The sequence below is a fragment of the Bos indicus x Bos taurus genome, chromosome 7 (genome assembly GCF_003369695.1).
Source record: "Bos indicus x Bos taurus breed Angus x Brahman F1 hybrid chromosome 7, Bos_hybrid_MaternalHap_v2.0, whole genome shotgun sequence".
NCBI classification, from domain to species: domain Eukaryota; kingdom Metazoa; phylum Chordata; class Mammalia; order Artiodactyla; family Bovidae; genus Bos; species Bos indicus x Bos taurus.
Window position 1 is genome coordinate 91025156 of NC_040082.1, and position 16164 is coordinate 91041319.

At 53.5% G+C, this 16164-nt stretch overlaps 2 protein-coding genes across 3 annotated transcripts; both read right to left on the minus strand.

Annotated features, from left to right (window-relative positions):
* Nucleotides 1-168: 168 nt before the first annotated feature.
* Nucleotides 169-11500, minus strand: PLIN5 (perilipin 5). Of its 2 annotated transcripts, XM_027547311.1 has the most exons (9): nt 11406-11498; nt 10912-10963; nt 10314-10395; nt 9262-9457; nt 8160-8242; nt 7369-7549; nt 5782-5981; nt 1381-1500; nt 169-1151 (listed from the first exon to the last, which is right to left on the minus strand). In XM_027547311.1, the coding sequence occupies exons 3-9, from the start codon at nt 10371-10373 to the stop codon at nt 621-623; spliced, it is 1371 nt and encodes a 456-aa protein (XP_027403112.1). In that variant the 5' UTR covers nt 10374-10395; nt 10912-10963; nt 11406-11498; the 3' UTR covers nt 169-620. The 2 variants fall into 2 exon arrangements, with proteins under 2 accessions (XP_027403112.1, XP_027403113.1); XM_027547312.1 differs by lacking the exon at nt 10912-10963 and having other exon boundaries at nt 11406-11500.
* A 1432-nt stretch (nt 11501-12932) lies between these two features.
* LRG1 (leucine rich alpha-2-glycoprotein 1) lies at nt 12933-15656 on the minus strand. The gene is made up of 2 exons (XM_027547313.1): nt 15527-15656; nt 12933-14262 (listed from the first exon to the last, which is right to left on the minus strand). The coding sequence occupies exons 1-2, from the start codon at nt 15577-15579 to the stop codon at nt 13254-13256; spliced, it is 1062 nt and encodes a 353-aa protein (XP_027403114.1). The 5' UTR covers nt 15580-15656; the 3' UTR covers nt 12933-13253.
* Nucleotides 15657-16164: the final 508 nt, after the last annotated feature.

Below are 16164 nucleotides of genomic sequence, written 5' to 3' on the forward strand. Positions count from 1 at the left end.
GACAGGAGGAGGTCTAGCTCATCAGGGTGGCATCATTCAAGTCTCGAACCCCGGCTCGTGCCATATGGTTGCACACCTCCGAAGCCCCCAGCACCCCACCACTGAGACCCACCTCAGCTGGAACAGAGGGCACTGGTCTCTGGACAACAGCAAGCAGGCAACACTGGCCTCTGGACAACACCAATAGTCTTTATTCTGGAGAGTAAATGCCAAATGGCTAAGCAAGTGGGGGCAGCAAGTCCAGCTGAGGACCCCTCAGTCCGAGATAGAAAAGCTGGGGGAGGAAAAGGACACTCACTTTTCAAAGCTCCAGACAGAAGCATGTGCCTCTAGATGCTTCTATCACATGGGCAAAACATGTGATCCTCTGGGGAGTTTTGATCAGCTTCTTAGAGTGGAGCAATGGGAACCACAGCCAGTGAAACCAGCTTGGGGCTAGTTACATTCAAGTCCTCATATGGGAAAGACTGGGGGCGATCTGACATCAGAGCTCGGTCCCCAACTCAACGCAATAGCCAAGACCAAGGCTTCGGCTAGTAGTGCTGACGCATAGCCGCTAGGGGACAGCAGGGATCTCGGGGTGCAGGAGGGCCTCCAGCTGCCTACGCGGTCCCATCGGGTCAAAAGTCCAGCTCAGGCATCAGAGTGTGCTTGGGGCGGCTGGGGGGCTCAGGTTCCTCCTCGGGAATGTTCCCCGAGAGGACTGTTCCCTCCCCGTGCTGGGCCTGCCAGGCTCTCTGCTGGGCCGGCCAGTCCAGGTGCGCCCAGCGGGGGTCAGGCCCCCCGACGACCTCGTCCACCAGGGCCTCCAGGTCAGGCGGGGGTTCGGGCCGCTCCACGAGGATGGGTGCGAAGGGCCCCACCAGCCAGGGCAGGGGCACAGCCTGCACCACTAGCTCCAGCAGCTCGTCCACGCACGCGTGGGCCCGGGCCATGCTGCCCTGGCCCTCTGCCAACACGGCCGCTGGCACGTCTCCGAAGCGGCGAGCGTCGGCAAAGGCGGCCTGCAGGGCGTCCACGCTGCGCCGCACTTCGGCCACCTTCTCCTGGGCACTGGGGGGCAGGCCCCGCACGCTGGTCTCCAGCGCATCCACGGTACTCTGCAGCTCCTCCATCAGACCGCGGGACAGTACCAGGGTCTCCAGCTCCGCCTGCGGGGGGCGCGGGAGGGGATGGGTGGTGAGCGGAGGGGCGGGGCCTCAGTGTCCCGGATGGACCCCTGCCGGGACCCCCGTCTGCCTCAGTTTCCCCGCAGACACTCCAACCAGCTGCCAGCTGACCTCAGCACTTGGTTGGAGCCTGGCAGCCCTGGACCTACCCAGAGCCCACTCTTCCCTCCCCTCCTCCTCCCATCCCCCACCCATCCCCCACACCTCCTACCTGGCTGTGACGCCTCCGGCCGTTCTCTAGGGGGCGCTGGCTCCAGTCCTCCCACAGCTCGTGCACCTTCCCGGGGCGGGCGGGGGTGATGGGGGTCACCCCGCACTGCATGCGGTGGATCTGTGCGAACCAGGACCATGATAGTCAGAGCTGGAGGGGCTGGAGAGTTGGGGGAACCAGGGCCCCAGTCTGGATCTGGCCTCAAAAAGCACTGGATGCAAATCTTCATGGCCTGCTGATCCAGCTTGGCTGATCCATCTATTCTCTTCCCTGACCTTAGCCAAAACCTGTGACCTGAAAGTTTTGAAGCTCAGACTCACTGCCGGCCCTCTGCCCAGGCTGGTGTCTCATGTACACGCTCCCCGCCACCCACCTCCCCGCCAGGTTCACTCCAGTTCATTGTAAATGTTGCCTCCTCCAAGAAGCCCTGCCGCCCCCCAAGCCTTGTTGGACCCCTCCTCTGGGTCTCACAGCATCCAGCATGCTCTCCTGTCATGACCCTTGTCCCCCTGTGAATGTCCTGGTTGGGGGGGGGGGCACTGTGCCTTTAGTTCACAGGACAGGGCAGGTATGAGATGATTAATAGCAATAAACTGTGATCCATCCATACAACAGAACACAGTCTACCTCCATATTTGTGGGTCCTCCATCTGTGGATGGAACCACGATTTGGGGTTGCTTGAACCCACAGATGCAGACCCAGGGGATACAGAGGGCAAACCACACTAGGCCATTTTACAGAAGTGATTTCAGCCTTTGTGGATTTTGGTATCCGTGGGGGGTGGTCCCAGAACAAATCTCTCACAGATTCCAAGGGATGAATGTATTATGTCACCTTAAAGAGGAAGGAAGTGCTGACAGGCTAAAACAGGGCTGAACCTTGAGGACATTCAGTCAGTTCAATAACTCAGTCGTGTCTGACTCTTTGCAACCCCATGGACTGCCCCATACCAGGCTTCCCTATCCATCACCAACTCCTGGAGCTTGGTCAAACTTAAGTCCATCAAGTGAGTGATGCCATCCAACCACCTCATCTTTTGTCATTCCCTTCTCCTCCCGCCTTCAATCTCTCCCAACATCAGGGTTTTTTCCAATGAGTCAGTTCTTCACATCAGGTGGCCCAAGTATTGGAGCTTCAGGTTCAGCATCAGACTTTCCAATGAATATTCAGGACTGATTTCCTTTAGGATTAACTGGTTTGATCTCCTTGCTGTCCAGGGACTCTCCAAGAGTTTTCTCCAACACCACAGTTCAAAAGCATCAATTCTTCGTCACTGAGCATTCTTTATGGCCCAGGTCTCATATATATACATAACTATTGGAAAAACCATAGCTTTAACTATATGGACCTTTGTTGGCAAAGTAATGTCTTTGCTTTTTAATATGCTGTCTAGGTTGGTCATAGCTTTTCTTCCATGGAGCAAGCATATTTTAATTTCATGGCTGCAGTCACCATCTGCCATGATTTTGGAATCCAAGAAAATAAAGTCTGTCACTATTTCCATTGTTTCCCCCATCTATTTGCCATGAAGTGATGGGACTGGCTTCCATGATCTTGGTTTTTTGAATGCTGAATTTTAAGCCAGCTTTTTCACTCCTCTTTCACTTTCATCAAGAGGCTCTGTAGTTCCTCTTTGTTTTCTGCCATAAGGGTGGTGTCACCTGCATATCTGAGATTATTGATATTTCTCCCAGCAATCTTGATTCCAGCTTGTGCTTCATCCAGCCCACATTTTGCATGATGTACTCGCTACTAGGGGCTTCCCTAATAGCTCAGTTGGTAAAGAATCCACCTGCAATGCAGGAGACCCCAGTTTGATTCCTGGGTTGGGAAGATCCACTGGAGAAGAGATAGGCTACCCACTCTAGTATTCTGGGGCTTCCCCAATGGCTCATCCGGTAAAGAATCTGCCTACAAAATGGGAGACCTGGGTTCAATCCCTGGGTTGGGAAGATCCCCTGGAGAAAGGAACAGCCACCTACTCCAGTATGCTGGCCTGGAGAATTCCATGGACTGTATAGTCCATGGGGTCACAAAGAGTTGGACACGACTGAGTGACTTTCATTTTCACTTCACTCTGCATATAAGTAAGCAGGGTAACAATATACAGCCTTGACGTACTCCTTTCCCAATTTTGAATGAGTCCATTGTTCCATGTCCAGTTCTAACTGTTGTTTCTTGACCTGCATACAGATTTCTCAGGGAGGCAGGTAAGGTGGTCTGGTAGTCCCATCTCCTGAAGAATTTTCCAGTTTGTTGTGATCCATACAGTCAAAGGCTTTAGCGTAGTCAATAAAGCAGATGTTTTTCTGGAATTCTCTTGCTTTTTCTATGACCCAACAGATGTTGGCAATTTGATCTCTGGTTCCTCTGACTTTTCTAAATCCAGCTTGACCATCTGGAAGTTCTCTGTTCACGTACTGTTGAAGCCTAGCTTGAAGAATTTTCAGCATTCCTTTGCTAGCATGTGAGATGAGTGCAATTGTGCAGTAGTTTGAACATTCTTTGGCATTGCCTTTCTTTGGGATTGGAATGAAAACTGACCTTTTCCAGTCCTGTGGCCACTGATGAGTTTTCCAAATTTGCTGGCATATTGAGTGCAACACTTTCATAGCATCATCTTTTAGGATGTGAAATAGCTCAGCTGGAATTCCATCACCTCCACTAGCTTTGTTTGTAGTGATGCTTCCTAAGACCCACTTGACTTCACATTCCAGGATGTTTGGCTCTGGGTGAGTGATCACACCATGGTGGTTATCTGCATCATGAAGATCTTTTTTGTATAGTTCTTTTGTGTATTCTTGCCACCTCTTCTTAATACCTTCTAATTCTGTTAGGTCCATACCATTTCTTTCCTTTATTGTGTCCATCTTTGCATGAAATTCCCCCTTGGTATCTCTAATTTTCTTGAAGAGATCTCTAGTCTTTCCCAGTCCATTGTTGAGGACATTATGTGCAACGAAACTGGCCGACTCTGGTGCTCACAGGTGCCCTCTGGTGGCTACTTCAGGAAGGACAGACTGTGGGATCCAGGATGGGAAACCGAGACCAGGTGAGTCATCACCGGGGCTGCGCCCAGGTGGAAGAAGGGGAGGATGTGCGCGGGTTTAGGGTAGACTTTGAAGGCAGAGTTAACAGTACTGGCTGATGTGTCGGATGTGGGAGAGGAGGTGGAGAAGAGGGGAGTTGAGGGTGATTCCCAGGTTTTGGCTTGAGCCCTTGTTAGGACAGGGTTGCCATCAATTGAGATGAGGAGAAGGATGCAGGAGGAGCAGGTTGGGGGCATCTGAACCTATCAAGCCCAGAGAACATGTTCCTCTGGAGAGGGAAGGATGCACAATGAGGGGAGAAGCTGGGTTATGAACTTGAACCTAAATTCTGGGGAAGACTGGGGTTGGTGATGAGAGAACCTGAGGTACCTTCATCACTTTTCCCATCTACCCTGAAAAGTAAAAATGAAAGTTGTATCTGACTCTTCGCATCGCCGAGGACTGTAGCCTGCCAGGCTCCTCTGTACTCTGTCCGTGGAATTCTCCAGGCAAGAAAACTAGGGTGGGTAGCCATTCCCTTCACTAGGGGAATCTTCCCAACCCAGGGATCGAACTAAAATCTCTTACATATCCTGCATTGGCAGGTGGGTTCTTTATCACCAGCAGCAGCTGGGAAGCCCTTCGCCTACCTTCAGTTCAGTTCAGTTCAGTCGCTCAGTCGTGTCCGACTCTTTGCGACCCCATGAATCACAGCACACCAGGCCTCCCTGTCCATCACCAACTCCCGGAATTCACTCAGACTCACGTCCATCAAGTCGGTGATGCCATCCAGCCATCTCATCCTCTGTCGTCCCCTTCTCCTCCTGCCCCCAATCCCTCGCAGCATCAGAGTCTTTTCCAATGAGTCAACTCTTCATATGAGGTGGCCAAAGTACTGGAGTTTCAGCTTTAGCATCATTCCTTCCAAAGAAATCCCAGGGCTGATCTCCTTTAGAATGGACTGGTTGGATCTCCTTGCAGTCCAAGGGACTCTCAAGAGTCTTCTCCAACACCACAGTTCAAAAGCATCAATTCTTTGGCGCTCAGCTTTCTTCACAGTCCAACTCATATCCATACATGACCACTGGAAAAACCATAGCCTTGACTAGACGGACCTTTGTTGGCAAAGTAATGGTCTACCTTAACCACCTGTAAATTCCAGGTCCTACTTCCCCTCCTCCACAAAGCCCCTCCAAGCCTCTCCAGGCTGAGCCTTGAGCCCCACCGACTGCCTCCAGCCCCGGGTCCCTCCTCTGCCCCAGCCCTGCACATACACGCTTCCACCTCCACCTTCAGACTAGCACAAGACTCGGCTGGCACTCAGTCCACGCGTGCTGGCCTGCATCACAGGGTGGGGAAGAGAGCTCTCACCAGCTCCAGGGTCTCCTGCAGCTGGGCCAGCATGTCCTGGGCATGGTGTTTCTTCTGCCTAAGTTTCCCCAGAGAGTGCTCATAGGCCAGGTGGCGGAGCCGCGTGGACAGGGAACCCAGGCGCACGAAGTAACCCTGATGTTTCCGCTGCTCTTCCACCGAGCCCACTTCCGGGCCCTCAGCCTCCGCCGCCAGCGCCGCTGGAGGACAGAAGAGGGAAGGGAGTCACGGTGGCCACGCCCTCTGCTCCTGGGTGGATTAGCAGGCCAGGACACGGGGGTGGGGGTGGGTACTCCCAAATTTATAGTTCCCTTCTACAATATCAACTCATTTGACCATCCCCAAACCCTACGATGTAGACAAGATTAGTAGTTCTATTTACAGACGAGGAAAACCAAGGTACAGAGAGGTGAAGTCCCACAGAGTATAAGAGGCTGACCTGGGATTCGAACAGAGGCAACCAGAACTAGTCTACTCGAATACCACGTCTCTTTACCTCGGTTTTCCTCATCTGTAAATGGAGCTAATAACATTAAAGAATTGATTACGAGTGCGTGGCACACAATAGGTGCTTCAAAAATGCCTCAAAGGGACTTCCTCGGTGGTTCAGTGGTTAAGATCCCGCGCTTCTATTGCAGGGACGTTCAATCCCTATTGGGGAACTAGGATCCCGTATGCTGCACCCCATGGCCAAAAAATAAAGTAAACTTTAAAAATAACGCTTCACAGCCTTTCTGCCAAGGAGGGAGCACAGCTCCATGTACCTCTAGCGCTATGAAGCAGGCCTGAGAAGTCAGATTGTGTCCAGGGCCAGAAGACAAGATGTAGAATCTTGAAGAATGGTGGGGTTTAAGGAAACCATGTAAAGGGGAGGACGCTATTCAACCCAAGTTTTCCCCGCCCCCCCCCCCAAGGCATACCAGAAATCAGGTTTTGTAGGGCAAAAATCTGATTTTTATTTTTTGTCATAGCATACAGCATGTGGGATCTCATCTCCCTGACCAGGGATCGAATCCGAGCCCCCTGCATTGGAAGGCAGAGTCTTAACCACTGGACCACTGGGGAAATCCCCAAAATATGATTTTAATTTTTATGTACATTTATTTATTTGGCTGCCTTGGGTCTTAGTTGCATCATGTGGGCTCAGTTGCCCTGAGGCGTGTGGGATCTTAGTCCCTGACCAGGGATCAAACCTGCGTCCCCTGCATTGCAAGGCAGATTCTTAACCACTGGACCACCAGGGGAAGTCCCTAGAAACCTGATTTTTAAATGAATGTGATGAATTAAACCATTTTAAAGGCACTGCACAGGGCAAATACTGCAATATGGAGCGCCACGGTCTGGAGGGTCACCAGTTTGAGACTGTGGCCCTCCAGTCTGCAAGTCCAGTACACTCTTGAGGGTCTGGGCAGTCAGATTTCTACTAGGATGTGGGCCAGGAGCCATGGAAGTGGACTGGAACCCTGTGTTCCCTGCTGATGTGCTGTGTGGCCTTGGGTGAGTCTGGGACCTCTCTGATCTGTAGCCTCTAGAGGTGGGCCCTGGGCAGGAGGATTCAGGGGCGAATGGGGAGGCTGCTGGCCTTACCGAGCTCCTCCTCAGTCATGGGCAGGAAGTGGTCCACCAGCTCCTCTGACTTTTCCAGCACGACATCCATGGCATGGCTCACAGATCGCTTCAGCTCCACACTCCAGCGGCGGCCCTGCCGGGCCAGGCCCACCATGCCTGTCACGCCGCTGGCCACCACACCCTTGGCCGAGGTCACCACCTGGCAGGAGGGGCCGAGCTCCAAGTGCTGTCAGCCTTGGTCTCCCTTCCCTTGCCCCCAGCTCCAGCGGGCTGTGAGGCAAGGACCCCTGGCCCTTGCCTGGCTCTGGGCCACTATTTCCCCCCCCCTTTAAGATTTTTCTTTTCTTTTTTTTTTAATGTGGACCATTTTTAAAGTCTTTATTGAATGTGTTATATAGTACTGCTTCTGTTTATGGTTTGCTTTTTTGGTCAGGAGGCATGTAGGATCTCAGGTCCCCAATCCAGGATCGAACCCACACCCCCTGCATTGGAAGGAGAAGTCTTAACCACTGGGCCACCAGGGAAGTCCCACCCCTTTTATAAAATGGGAGAAAATCAGGTCTGTCCCTCATGGGGTTATTGAAGGGAGGCTTAGCACCAGCTGGCACATATTAAGTGCTCAGTAAACATGGGTCTCTAATTGACATCTAATTTTCATCTGGCTGGTGGTGTCTCAAATTGACTGAAGCTTGACTGGGTCCTGGCCCAGGTATCGAAGTCGGGTCTGGGAGGAGGCTGCATTTCTCACTCCCACCTCCACCGCCCCCACATAGGTTCCCACATGATCTGGCAGTGCTGGGGGGGGTTACCGTCTCCGAAGGTTGCTGGAGAAAGGGCAGTTTCTCTTCCAGCTTGTCCAGGCCCCTGCAGGCAAGATCATTCACTGTGGCCACTGGAGACAGAGAGGCAGGGAGTGAGAATCCGGAAGATGTCAAGGGAACTAGGGACACACAGAGAGTCATGGAGGGAGGGGATGCTGGAGGGAGAGACAGGAAAAAAGAGAGAGACACACACACAGGGGGAAAGAAATAGGGAGAGGTCACCTGGCTGGTCCCCTGCAAGGGGCTGGGGGCCCTGAGGCTGTGGGTGGGCCACCAGGCGGGACCCTGCCTCTCTGCCCTTCCCGCTTCTGCTCTCCCATCAGTGCTGCCAGCACCAAAGTGACTCCTCACCCATGTCCAGCTCAGACACCTCAGCAAGTAGGTTCAAGATCACACAAACCAGCTGAGAAGAAGGGAGAGGGAGGCCCCGGGCTGGGACCCTCAGGTGATCCCTTTCCTCAGTCAGATGTAAGACCAGGGGTCTCTCTGCCCGCCACCACACCCCTGGGTTGGACCCCTGAGCTGGTTACAGGCTCAGGATGGGTGGGGGCCGGGACAGAGGGGCAGACAGGGGAGGGAGACAGGACAGGCAGAGGGACCCAAGGCACATCAGGCTAGTCAAAGGGAGGAGGACAGTGAGACAGACACATGGGAACCAAAGGGGCAGACACAGAAACAGCTAAGGGCAGGTGGGCAGGTGATCAAACCACAGAGGGACAAATAAGAGGGGAACAGAGGGGAAGATGGGAAACAAACAGGGGAAGATGGCGCAGGCAAAACGACCCAGAGAGGGTGACGCAGGTGGGTGGGGACAGACAGGCAGGCAGACGAAAGGCACACAGTTTAGGCAATACTGTGCTGCAGGACTTCCCTGGGCAAGTCCAGTGGTTAAGACTCTATCCCTCCATTGCAGGGGGTGCAAGTCTGATCCCTGGTCAGGGAACTAAGACCTCACATGATGAGGGGCATGGGCAAAAAGATAAAAGGACTGCAGAGGCACATTCAACTCAGGGGGCTCCTTGTAGTGGAGCCTGAGAGGGCAGGGCAGTGGGAAAAGCAGAGGACTCAGGACGCTAGCCGGGGAACTCACGCTGGGGCTGCAGGTGGCTGAGCAGTGGCTGGGCATGGTCCAGGGCTCGGGTGGTCAGGTCACACACGCAGTGCTCAGCCAGGCGGCAGGCGGAGCCCAGCAGCGGGTGTCTGTCCTTGGCGGCGCTGTAAGCCTCAGAGACTGCGCTGCACGTGGCCCTGATCAGGGGAAGGGCAGCCACGCGCTGCACCACGCTCTGCAGGAAAGGGTGGCATCAGAGGGGTCCCAGGTGGAGGTGGGGGGCTCAGCCACCAGCTGGAGAGCCCGCTCATCCTCTCTGGGCCAGGATGAGGGGGAGAGGAAGTGTATCGAGTGCAGCTGCCTACAGACAATGGAGACCCTCATGCAGGGGTTTAGGGCTCTAGTTCCCAACAGCAGACACACAGCAGGGCTAGTTCTGAAGGAACTGGTCTGCTCCAGAAGCCTGGAAGGCTATAGTCCATGGTGTCACAAAAAGTTGGACACAACTGAACACATATGTGCATGCGTGCGCGCACGCGCATGCACACACACACACACACACACACAAAGGGCATAGCCACTGGACCATCTGAGTTCAGTTCTGGTTCCAACGCTTTCGAGCTGTATGGACTTGGGCAACTATGTGAACTGCTCTGTGCCTCAGTCTCCTTATCTGTGAAAGGGGCTTCTAGGGCTGTGAAGGGGATTCAAGGACTCATTGTACATGAAGCGCTTGGAGCAGTGAATGATGCAGACTGTATGCTGTGATTGATGCTAGTATTGTTGTTATTGTTTTGTTGAGAGTGCCATGATGGTGGACACAGAAACAGAGAGGTACAGGCAGAGAGAGGGAGAGAGTTGAGCAGAGGCCAGGTAAGCTGGCTGGGAGTGTCTGGAGAGACTCTCTTCCCTGGGCCTCACTTTGCCCCTCTGGGAAATGGGTAGAATGGCCCTCCCCCAGCTATGGTCCAAAATGCCCTCAGAGCAAGGTGCTCAAAGCGAGGAGGGTGACCCAGTCTGAAACTGTCCCCTGAGGGGCTGTCCCCCTACCCTCTCCTGAGCTGAGCTCCGTGGGAGACACAGCCCCTCACCTGCTGATCCTGCTCCCACAAGCTGGGTCCGGGGGCCTGAGCCGCCTCGTCTTCTGACATGCCTACTGCAAACAGGTTCACCCTGGGGGGCAGGACAGAGTGACAGGCCCTTGCATGCCAGCCCTCCCAGCTCCCGCCCAGGCCCTGGGTTCTGTCCGGCTGGGCTCGGTGACCCAGGCAAGTCTCATCTCCTCTTGGGGTCTCAGCTTCCTCATCTACAAGATGCGAAAATGATGATACCTACCTCAGAGCATCCTGGGCAGGGACAATGCATGCACGGGGGAATGCACACAGTAGGTGCGTACTTCCCAGGTGACTCAAATGGTAGAGAATCTACCCACAATTCGGGAGACCTGCTGGGTTGGGAAGATCCCCTGGAGAAGGGAATGGCTACCCACTCCAGCATTCTTGCCTGGAGAATTCCATGGACAGAGGAGCCTGGCGGGCTGTAGTCCATGGGGTTGCAAAGAGTTGGACACGACTGAGCGACTAACACTTTCACTTCAGAAAACCTCTGGCAGGATGGGGGCATGTTAGTGATTCAAAGCATGGACTCTGTGGGGAGAGACACCTAAGATTGAGTCCTTCCTGCCATTACCTGTTGTGTGACTTTGGGCAAATGCCTTCACCTGTGTGGGCTGGTTTCTCCTCTGCAAAGTGAAGGAGATCTCTGTTACCCCCAGCCCAGGGATGGAATCGTGCAAGCTGCCCCCCGCCGGGATGCAGGTGGAGTGGGAGCCACAGAATACCAGTAAACTCACAGTCCAGTCTGACACATAGGGAAACTGAGGCACACAACAGATCCATGCTGGGCCCAAGGTCACTCAGCTAAGTAGACTCAGAGAGAGAGTTCGACCTAAGACTCCCCGCCTGCAGTTCTCCCCCTGTCCCCACCCCTGCATCCTCAGAGCCCTAGTCCTCGCCCAACAGGGTCCTGAGCTTTTGCCAACTGGGACAAGGGTCTCAGCCACCTGCTGCGGCCTATCACACCCCACCTCCTACCAAGCCGCTGGACGCTAGCCCGTCCACCCACTCACTGGGGTCCCCGGGGATCTACTGGGCCGTCCTGGATGCCGCCCGCGCGGCACTCACCTGGGCGCGTTCAGCTTCAGCCCCCAGGTTCAGCCACAGACCCTAGACTCGGACTCCAGTCTCCGCCCCCAGGCTGCCCCGCCCGCCTTATAGCGACTTGGGGGCGGGGCCGCGGGGGACTGACCAATGGAGAGAGGCCATGAGGGGGCGTGCCCTGGGCGGGCCTCCAGGCCCCCAGCTCTATCCAGGGGCTCCCAGAGCGCCCCGCAGTTGTCATAGCAACTTGGGGACGCTGGCTACACAAGAATTGAGCTACTTTCCTTGGCCCTCACTGCTGTTGCTACAGAGACGGTGGAGGGCCATCACAGTCCCCTAAACTCTTCACCCAGTGACCTTGGGCAAGTCCTCAAGGTCTTTCTTTTTGCTTTTAAAAATCTGCCACTTAACTAAGCCAGGAGAGAGATTGGCTCATTCCTTTCCATCCCCATTTTACAGATGAGCAAAGTGAGGATCAGAATGCTTAAATCAGGAAATTCCCTAGCAGTCCGGGGTTAAGACTCCACACTCTCACTGCAGAGTGCCTGAGTTCAATCCCTGGTAAGCCGCACAGCGCTGCCAAAAAAATAAAAAATAAAAATGTTTAAACCACTTGCCTTGGCTCACCCAGCGATTGGGGGATCTGATTCAAACCCAGCTCTGCCAGACTCCAGAACCCTTGGGTTCATTGCCAGAGTTGGAATGACAACCCACACCTGGAAGGACCACCCACGTGGGCATGACCCTCCTTCCAAGGAAATGCAAAAGAAGAGCATGCCCCAAACATCCCAAGGACCCCCCCAGTCTGACCTTGAGCCCCACCAAACACAACATTGTGTTGACAGGTGGCCCTGAGGTTCCAGAGCTGTGAAAACACAGTCTCCTGGGCCCCTGCCCATTTGTTCAGCCCCATCCAGCCTTCCCACGCTTGCCCTGGGCAGCTACCCTTCCCTGGTTATCACAGGCCAGCGTGAAAAATTGTTTGGAGCCCTGAAGCAATCAGGTTTAATTTAAACCTTCCCCAGGACACAAGCTCTGGCAGGAATCCACTGGTAAAATGACACCCTGGGCAATGGTCAAGGTTTTATTTCCAGTTAAATCCAGGGATGGGGAGGGGAGGAGGAGAACAAATCCCAATGGCTATCCATTTGGGATTTCATGGCATACCTCTCCTTTCCTCCTTCTGTATCCTGGAGACCTAGAAATTTTACTTGAGAGATGCAAGGAGCACAATGAAACCATCCACTTCTGTTCAACAATTATTTATTAGTGAAGCTCCACCTGATGCAAAGAGCCAACTCCTTGGAAAAGACCCTGATACTAGGAAAGATTGAGGGCAAGAGAAGAAGGCGGAAGCAGAGGATGATCTGGTTATTAGATAGCATCACTGACTCAATAGACATGAATTTGAGCAAACTCCAGGAGATTGTGGAAGACAGAGAAGCCTGGCCCATGGATCGCAAAGAGTCAGACAGGGCTTAACAACAACAATACAGTCTGACTCCAAGCTGAGTGATGCTGGATAAAAGGAAATCCAGTCCGAGGTCCTGCACTCAGAAAACCACACACAAAGAGGGGAGACAGAGCCAGATTGACACAACTTCAGTGTGGGGCCAGGGCAGGCTGGAGGAGCCAGAGACCAAGAGGTCTGAGAGACAGGGGGAAAGAAATTTCTGGAAGAGGATACAGCATGAGCAAAGGCAATAAAGAAGGAAGGTTCAAGGCGTGTTTCTGGAAGCCTGGACGAAACAGATTCCAGAAACTATGGGAAGCCCAGTCTCACCCTTAGAAGGGGGGAGTATTTGCTAAGTGGGGTGCACTGGCCTATGAAGACTTGTCTCCCCACCCCAGCCCCAGACCCCGCCCCAGGCTTCAATGGGACTCAGCCGCAGCCAGGAGCGTCTGGCCCTTCAAGGCCTCAGGGCCGGCACAGCGTGTGTGATTCCGGAAGAACATCTTGTTTTCATTGGCTACCAGCCAACGATAGAGGTCGGCCAGGTTCTGGTCACAGATCCAGGGGTTATTAGAGATGTCAAAGCCATCCTTGAGGTTCCTGGCAGCCTTCCCCAGGGAGGTCCAGAGGCCTGTGGGCACCGTGGTCAGCAAGTTGTTGGAGAGGTCCAGCATGTCCAGTTTCTGCAGACCTCGGAAGGCGCCGGCTGCCACCGAGGCCAGCCTGTTGTCATTCAGGAAGAGGTAGCGCAGTTTTGGCTGGGGTGCCAGAAGGCCCTCTCCGAGCACCTGCAGTCTATTGCCCTCCAGATGTAGCCGTTCCAAGTTCAAGGGGCCCCTCAGAAGGTCAGGGGGCAATGTCTGCAGCTGGTTATTGCTAAGGTCAAGGGTGAGCAGGTCGGTGAAATTCTCCAGGAGCCCAGGGGGCAGAGAGTGGAGCTGGTTCTCAGACAGGTCTAGATGTCGTAGGGCTTTCAGGCCGTGCAGCCATGAGGCTTCCAGAAACTTCAGCTGGTTTCCCTTCAGCACCAGGGTGCAGAGGGCAGCCGAGACCCGGAAGAAGCCAGGGAACAGCCCGGTCAGGGAATTGCGGGTCAGGTCGAGCACCTTTAGCTGGGGCACGGGCAGCAGGAACTTGGGGGAGAAGTCCTCCAGTCGGTTGCTGGAAAGGTGGAGTTCCTGGAGGTTAGGGACGCCCTGGAGGAAGTCGGCAGGCAGCTGAGTCAGGTTGAAGAACTCCACAGCCAGAAAGATGGTGTCAGCTGGGAGGCTGTGGGGGATTTGGGCAGGTGGCTGGCAGGAGATGGAGCTGCCATTGACCGAGGAGAACACCAGACAGGCTTCAGGATTTGGGGTGAGCCCCTGGGCTGAGACTACAAATAGCAGCAATAGGAAGATTCTAGAAAGATGGGAGTCCCAGCCCACCAGGCTGCAGGCAATGACAAAAAAGAGCTTAATAAGTCAAAACTAAGATATTAGATACCCAGCAAGATAAAAATACACCCAGAATCTGCCTGCTTCTTACCATCTCTACTCTCACCAACCCGGACCCTGCCACTGCTTTGCTGGGCTGGAATAATGGAGTCACTTCCTCTATTAGGTTCCACCCTCGCTCCCCCCGCCCCCCAGAGCTGCCAGAAGTAACTCCTGTTCCAGGAAGAATTATAATTCTACAAAAGCCTGAGTTTCTTAGTCTGATCCTTAAATACTACCCTTTCCTATTGCCAGTCCAACCTCAATGCGCTATTATTTGCAATTTAACTTGCTAATTTCTTCTGCTCTCACTTGTTTTCTGGGTCATTTCTTATCTCCCTGGTTCCGTGTTTTGAAGGCAGAGCCCACAAACTTTTATTCATCCTGCAAACCGTCAGCTCCAATGCCCCCTCCTTTCCACAAAGCTTTCTTGACTCTCCCAAGCAGAAAACTGTTTCCTCTTGGGAAACAGTTGGGGCTTCTGCTCCTCATGGGCCCTCCAACAGTGATGCCCCAAGCCCAGCAGCACTAGAGACCACCTGAACACCCTTGGTTGCTACAAGCCATGGACCACTTGGGGTTCCTGTGCTGTGTGTATGTGTCAACTACAAATTGACACCTACCATCTACCACTACAAGGATTAAATCTCGTGCTGCTGCAGCTGCTGATTTTCAACACCCCCTGAAAGGAGTTCAGGGTGGAGAGCAGAAATGAGGCGCTCTGTGCTTGGGGGTGAAGGGTGAGGTGGCAGTGGGTGGGGGCGACTGGCAGGACAGGTCTTCAGGTACTTATTTTGAGAGCTAGTTTTATGAGCCCAGTCCTTGTATCTCCTTATATCTAGAAAAGCACTAAAATCCTTCCTAGTGATGAGTGCTCCCTGTGACTAGCAGAAAGCTTCTACCAGAAAAAATTAAAAAAAAAAATATATATATATATAGGCTTGACTGCATGTACTCCCTCTATACTGACCTCCCACCCCTGCCTCTTTGGAGCAGTCTCTCAGAGCTATCTGAGGTGCTGTTTCCCAGGTTGCCGTCCTCATTTTGCCCTAAATAAAACTAACTTGCAACTCTCACATTATGCATTTTCTATGTCGACATACGGGAGTGAGTCTGTCCTTTGGAGCAGCCTGAGTGTCAGTCTGCTCCAGCCTGCAGGCCAATGTCTGGACCTGGAATAGGTGTCCGTTCTGCCCAGGACGGGTCGGGTGGGGACCTACCTCTGTTTTCGCTCTGGGTTCTGAGAGGACATGGTGGCCTCTCTCTTTTTCATCCAGGTTCCCTTGGTCTGGCAAGGTGGCCTTATACCGGCCTAAGCTCAGGGCAGGAGCAGCAACTGTAGGGAAGTCTCCACCCACATCCTATTCCTGATAGGGGCTGACCTGAGCCAGGCAGAGGTGGGGGGCGGGGTGGGGGGCGGTGGCAGGGGAGGGGTCAGGATTGCAAAATTGCTTCCTGGCAAGGGAAGGACAGGAAGGGAGGGGGCTGCCCACCCCTTTCTTGATCCTGTTTCTACCTAGTTTTTCTTTCCCCCGAGTCCTGCTTTTGGAGAGTGGGTACCGAAGGGTCTCTGGGGCTGAGTTCCCACATCTCCTAACCTAGGAATCAAGGGTCAGGTTTGCAAGGTGCCAGTCTGTCCTGGGGGATGGGGACATCTCTTTGAGCAAGAGGTACTATTTACAATAAATTTGAGCAACCTGGAAGCTCAGTGGAGAGAATAACAACAACAACAAAACACTTGTCTTAAATTCATGACATATTTTAAATAAAATCATTTTTAAAAATAGAATTCAAAAGCAAGTGATGCCAAAAGTCCCCTCAAAAACAAAACAAAAGTCCCCACAGTCTTTGAACCTGT